This window comes from Vipera ursinii (genome assembly GCF_947247035.1).
Source record: "Vipera ursinii genome assembly, chromosome: 2".
NCBI lineage: Eukaryota > Metazoa > Chordata > Lepidosauria > Squamata > Viperidae > Vipera > Vipera ursinii.
This window is the reverse complement of record NC_139513.1, coordinates 265,907,140-265,914,186: the sequence shown is the minus strand read 5'-3', so window position 1 is coordinate 265,914,186 and position 7,047 is coordinate 265,907,140. Positions and strand designations below refer to the sequence as shown.

General features: G+C 35.5%; 1 protein-coding gene across 1 annotated transcript in view; it reads right to left on the bottom strand.

Moving 5' to 3' along the window:
* Window positions 1-2,544: 2,544 nt before the first annotated feature.
* SGTB (small glutamine rich tetratricopeptide repeat co-chaperone beta) overlaps window positions 2,545-7,047 on the bottom strand; it is a 30,570-nt gene continuing 26,067 nt past the window's right edge. The window contains exons 10-11 of the mRNA XM_083351671.1: window positions 6,439-6,522; window positions 2,545-4,887 (exon numbers count right to left, since the gene is read on the bottom strand). Of these exons, the coding sequence (XP_083207797.1) occupies window positions 4,776-4,887; window positions 6,439-6,522 (196 nt within the window). The 3' untranslated portion in view covers window positions 2,545-4,775. The remainder of the gene's footprint in view (window positions 4,888-6,438; window positions 6,523-7,047) is intronic.

Below are 7,047 nucleotides of genomic sequence, written 5' to 3'. Positions count from 1 at the left end.
GGATAACTAAGGTTTGCTAAACAAATCACAATGTCTAAATTGTAATATGGATGCATATGTAGCTTTAACTCAAAACAAGATGCATCATATAATGGCTTAGGGTTATGCGTGAATAAAGCTACTGCCTATGAACTAGATGGCTTCTTGATGAATAGTAATCTATTTGCCCTTTAAGACTGATTAGACATTCTGTTGCAAGGTATTTTGTAGGAATTCTTTCATGTTAGGTTGTTCGTCCTTAGTATATGAAACTAGGAGAATCCAGGTGACTCTTAAATATAATTGAGCTACCATGACTTCTGTAGCTATTGATGAAAGATGCTGGAAACTATAGTGCAAAAACAACCGAAGGACCACAGGTTCTCTAACCTTTACCTAGGTTAATTCAAGTGAGCCCATGAATGTTTCCAGTATCTTTAGGCATGGTAAGTTCTGCTCCATGTTCCTAGTTTTTCTTAATACTAGATGAAGTTGGCAGTCTCAAGATTTGTTTCACATTTCACAGCTAAATTTATTTATACAACTCTGAGACAAGAAATACCTTCCAACCTCCATTTGTCCCTATATTTGTCAACAAATTACTAGAAAACTTTGATAGGTAATTAAATTTTGGGTTTAAATGCAACATATGTATGCTGTGATTCAAATTTTGAATTAGATAAAAGTAATAGAAAAGTGAAGAGGTAGAAGAGGAAAAAGAAAAAATATTGAGGAAGGGGTTTCTGGTCTTCTTAACAGCAGTTATAAAAATATATTTTATAGTGTTGCGTTCAAGTTTCCTTCTTTCATAATCTACCCTTTCTAATAATTTTTTTCAGCAAAAAGTACATAAGAGGATTGTAGTCACTAAAATGAATTGAAGCAAGTTTCAATAAAAGATTAATGTTATTGCCACCAGCTATAATGTATACTTAGAGGAAACTGGAATCCATTGAAGCCTTTCAGAAACAGGTCAGGGTGCTCCAGACTATTACTTTAGCAATTAAATCAACTTTCTGGAAAACAGAAGTTTTAGCCATTTAATTTTGAGCCACTATTATTCAACCAATAGTGCACAGAAGTTTTAATTCCACTATATATGCAAATTAGCTTAGCTGTAAGGGAACTGTCTAAGGGACACGGTGGCTCAGTGGGTTAGGACGCTGAGCTTGTCGATCAGAAGTTTGGCGGGTTGAATCCCAAGTGCCGCGTAGCAGAGTGAGCGCCTGTTACTCATCCCAGCTTCTGCCAATCTAGCAGTTCGAAAGCATGTAAAAATGCAAGTAGAAAAATAGGGACCACTACGGTGGGAAGGTAACAGCATTCCGTGCGCCTTTGGCGTCTAGTCATGCCAGCCACATGACCACGGAGACGTCCTCGGACAAGCGCTGGCTCTTCGGCTTTGAAACAGAGATGAGCACCGGCCCCTAGAGTTGGAAACGACTAGCACGCATGTGCGGGGGAATCTTTACCTTTACTTATGTACAAAAACAATCATACAATAATCGTCAGACAAGTAACCAAAGAAGAATAGATTCTATGGAAAGTGTTAGACATGGAATAAAGTTTTTATACTAGTGAAGATCATTAGGTAGTTTTACAAATTTAGTTTAAAGATAAATTGAAACAAAAAGGTAAGATTCTTGTTGGCTTATTGTTTCCTCAGTGTACAGATGCAGGTGAAAGTATTAATATTCATCCACCTTTGCCTTCCCCAAAATCCCAATTTCCTGTTAAATAAAGTTGAAACTAATATAAGGTAGTGATATCCACTATTCTTATTCCAGTGTCCATAGAGCAGACACTTTGCTTTTGATGTATGACTTCATATATTCTTGTAAATAATAAAACAAATGAAAATGGTATCATTATTGGATGCTAGTGATCTCTCAAGCAGGCTGTTTTCTTTAATTAGTATCATATTTTCAATCTCATAATAAGTCACTGATTATGGATAAAAATAATCAGGCATTTTGGGTCATTATGTGCAGTATAGTGAATATGGACAAGAAAAAGAAAAGCAGAAGCACTGGCTCTTTGGCTTTGAAACGGAGATGAGCACCGGCCCCTAGAGTTGGAAACAACTAGCATGCATGTGCGGGGGAACCTTTACCTTTACGAGATTTGTAGACCAAATAAAGGGTATAAAGAGCTGGGAATAACAAGAAAATTTAATTATATCAGATACTAATATAATTATATCAGATACTGTTTTCTGTGGTAATTTTTGGTAGTTGCCACAATTGTTGGCATTTGTTATGAAAGCTTAACATGAAATAGGATTTTTTTTTACTCCTAATGGCAATCTTTACTTAAGAAACAAGTTATATTAAACTTAAGAAGAAGTCTGTCACTTAATAAGGTAAAGGTAAAGGTTCCCCCGCACATGCGTGCTAGTCGTTTCCGACTCTAGGGGCCGGTGCTCATCTCCGTTTCAAAGCCGAAGAGCCAGCGCTTGTCCGAGGACGACTCTGTGGTCATGTGGCCGGCATGACTAGACGCCAAAGGCGCACGGAACGCTGTTACCTTCCCACCGTAGTGGTCCCTATTTTTCTACTTGCATTTTTATGTGCTTTCGAACTGCTACGGCTAAATTTCTAAATAGAATATGTAACTATAAGTGCAGTTACCTTTACAAATATCCCTGGTTTAAAAAAGCTTGAGACATGAGAATAGACTTTTAACTGAAATAAAGAATAAAAAAAATCACTGCAGACAAATTGTATATGAAAACGGCATATTTGTTTTATTAAACTTATTCCAAATAACAGAGGACTGATCCAGTATATGTCCTTGAAAAATTGAGATAAGGAATAGAGTGGAATGTGAATAGTTATTTAAATGTTACTTTCTGAAATACGCATTCATTTGGCAAATACTCCACTGTGAATATGAAATGTTAGTGCTGTATTATACACCTACCTTTTTGAATTTGAAAGACAATGAATCAGGATACACAGGACATTTTAACACATGCTTATATAAGGGATGGGGTAGCTAAGAAAAACATGGAACCTTCATTTTAGAATTAGACTAGCAACAGTAAGCACTATAGCAGCAATTATTAAGTTAGCACTGGAGTAAATTTACCAAATGATTTCAGAACATTAATTACACATAGTATAATTTAGAACAGTTTTTAGAGTTCATTATTAACATCTGAACTACAAACCTATTCTAAATTACTATTTGTTAGCAGTTCCTCCCACTTTTAGAGTATACACTTACTGCAGTGAGTTTAGTCTGTTCTAGTGCCAACAAAACTTGTTAAATACAGACGGGAGGAAAGTTTATGAAACAGTCAGGATGGTTCTCCACATATATTTAGAATAAATGTTTAACCAATTGTTTGGAAGCAGAAGGTTGTCAGTGTTCTTCCACCCAATCAATATTCCAGGCTATCCTCCCATGAAAGGTTTTCTAAATATAACATACTGTGACACTGAAAGCTTTCTCCTGAATGAACCGTTCTATTCCTGCAGAAATGATTTAAGTAATTCTGTTCTGTATTAGAAAAAATGGAAGGAAGAAACAAGGAAAAAATAATAGTGCGGGGGTGCAATCAGATTCATAGTAGAGGGATAAAACTATGATGAATGCAGTTTTATATATTAGTCAGTGTTTAAAACAATGTACCGTACTTATGTATGCCATCTCAAATTCTTAAATGTATCTGTAATGTACAGTCAACCTTCCAGGACTATGCAAGCAGGTAGATGACAAATACAGTTGATACCATGCATATAAAATTATATTAATATAGAACATGGTATCATTTCATAAGAAAGGTCTTTAAAGTTTCCATATGCAGATTCTCCCCATTCCATATTCTCTGGAGTGTTCTCTTTAACATTCCTTTATGTACCACTTCTGGACATCCATTCTAACTTCATCCTTCTACTAACCATTGAATGCAAGTTATGTGAAGACTCCATTACTTAATTATACCTCTTAAAGATGGAATTCACAATTGTATTCTCCCATCCCCATAGTATGGAAGATTTGGATGCTAATCTTTTTTTAAACAATACAGAAGAACAAGCATTTCTCTATATCTTCTTTTCAAATTTTGCACTTAATCAATAGCAATCACTCTACAAATTGATTTGGCTTTAGCTGCCCTCTTACATTATAAATGCAGCTTAATATCTCTGGTCCACTTTCTATAACCACACCTATCCATCTTTCCCCCACCTTCTGTTCACTCAGCTTTTCTTTCTCCTGCCATATTATCTTATCCTGAAACAATTCAAACAGGCTGTCTTTTCTTTCAACAATTCCAATAATCAACCATACTTTGTCAAAAGTGAACTCTTTATGTTTATTGCCAATTAGACATGCATAATTGTATATGTACCCTACAGCCTTGTATTAGAGGGCAAGAAACAACCTTATCAAATATAATTTATACATAACCTTTATACAAGAGTGATAGCCCATCTTCTATTCCTCTGACATGTACCAGCTGTTTTTCAGTGCACAGTATGCTGCAAAAATCCATTCTCTCAGAATGAAAAATCCACATGCTGTTGCTTATTAATATAAAGATGCTCCCCTGACATAGAGATTGTAATAAGTCAACAGTTCTAATTATTGTCCATGTACAAAGGCATCACTAAACATACATGATATGTTCAAATCTGTGTGCAATGATCTGTTTTCAACAGACAATAAGGAATACACACAAATAATTTTCTATCTCATGTCTGAGAAGAATTACAATGGTGATATTTGCTACAAGCTACAATATGCCTTTTGGAGTTAGTGGAACAATATTTTGACTGATGTTTCTTGAATCAAGAATGTTCTTCAGTGCTACCACTGAAGGATCTGCTTCGAATATGGTTTCGCAGTTGCTCTATGAGTTCTGGATTTTGTTGCTGGATCTGCTGGGCAAATTGTTGTCCCCTGTACAAAATGTGTATTTTTTAAAACAAAGATAAAAAAAGACAGTCAATATTGTGCAATATTCAAAGATGTAAAAAATAATATTATTCAAACAGAAGTTACTCTGTTTACCCTAAGAGAAAAATACATAAGCACTTGAAAATTTTCTCTAACTTAATGTTAATTTAAGGATGTACAGGTTGTCCTTAACTTATGTGACACTAATGAAGCCTGCCCATTATGGTCATAAATTGTGATGGCCGAAAAGCGGGTCAGCACATGACCAACTTTATTTTACCTTTTTAGCAGCCGTCATTATTATCATGGTAATTAAGTGAATCCACTGTCATTAAGCAAACCCATTGCTATAAGGTGTTTTGCTGGAAACTGAAAGTAAATTCTGGTTTTTGACAAAAACATAAATTACAGTCACATAACTTTGGGATGCTGAAAATGGCTGTAAATGTGGGCCAGTTGGAATGCATCTGAAATGTCATGTAACAAGGGGGGGCGGGTGCTGCTGTCAGAACCAGGGTATTTTGGAAGGGTCCATCATAAGTTCAAATGGTTGCTAAGTGACTGGTCATAAGTCGAGGATTATTATGTTAAACAATATAAAAAGTGATAAAAACAACAAAGAATAATCTTTATTTCTGTGTTATATGTCAATGTACATTATATTTTCTAATTTTTTTTTAAGATTTAGGTTTACACTACATTAAGCCATAATGTGTTTTGGTTGGCTTTGGCTTAATTCAGTATCTAAACTCAGCCACATTTGATATGCGTGAGAGCAAACTATGCCTGATGAACTAGTCGTGGGGATAAAACTACGTATATGGTTTAGAGCAGTATGTGAATTCAGCCTTGGTAAGAATTGCTGAATTTCTTTCAGGAAGTCTAACATATTTTTACTACAAGTAGTATTTGCAACAATATACTATATCAAATGAACTCTCAAAGTAGTGAACTAATGGAATGAGTATGAGGGACAATAAGGTGAAAAAGTAAAAACCAAAAAGAGGTTTTCTTTCTGGGAGTTAGCACGCACTATAGCAGGGGTCTTCAAACTTGGCCCTTTTATGACTTTTGGACTTCAACTCCCAGAATTCCTCAGCCAGGCACGCTGCACTATAGAAATGGCACTGTGCAAGTTGGTGAAAAAAATGCCTTATTTAAGGAGATACATGCAACATATATATACAATAAGCACATGCCAACACCCAAACTAAAGGAGCTCTTTTCAACTTTGGACCCATGAATCCAGCTGGACCAGTCACTTTCTCTCAGCCCTAAGAGGGAGGCAATGGCACACCATTTCTGAAATATTGCCAAGAAAACTGCAGGGACTTGTCCAGGCAGTTGACAAGAACAACTCAAAGAATTAAACAAAACAAAGTAAAACAAACACCATACTACTTTTACTCACTGTAATTACAAATCCTTCATTAAATTATTTCTAGAATTTCTAGTCATTTTGACAGCCAGAAATATCTATACAACATCTTAAACCTCTTAAAGCCTAACGTTTTCTCAAGTGCTAACTAAATGGATTAAATCATATATACTCACGCGTGAATTAAGCTTGAGAGATCAGTGAGACCACCAACACCTGCAGCAGGACCACCAATAGCATTTGTCATCATTCCTGACATTCTAAAGGGAATAGATACGACACTGATAGAGAGAAATACAGATTTTCAACTCCACTGTTATTAACTCTCATGCTATACTGTTTTTCTTTAAGAGACTACAGGTGAATGTAAAGCTCTCATAAGTCTATATACATTGAGAATGAGGTATATTAATACAAACAATTTCCACTTGTATAAATTCAAATAAGAACAATGTGAGTTTTTTAAACGCACAGTTGCCTATTTACCATGAAGGTTGCTATCACTTGCGAACAGCTCAAGGAAATTAAATGTAGATTCTACAGATTCTAGGTAGTAAAAAATGAAGAATAAATATCACTGAATACTGGCATGAGCCTAGTTTTGGATGTCTGTGTCTGTCTATCTATCAAATTTATTCATCTTACCACAGGGCAACTCTGGGTGGCTTACAATGTTAAACATTTACTTTGCTGGTTAAGATGTGAAATAGTTACTGTATATTTGTACCCTTATTATGTCTGTGCATCTCACAGCTCTGTTTAGATGGACTGGCATGCTGTTGGGG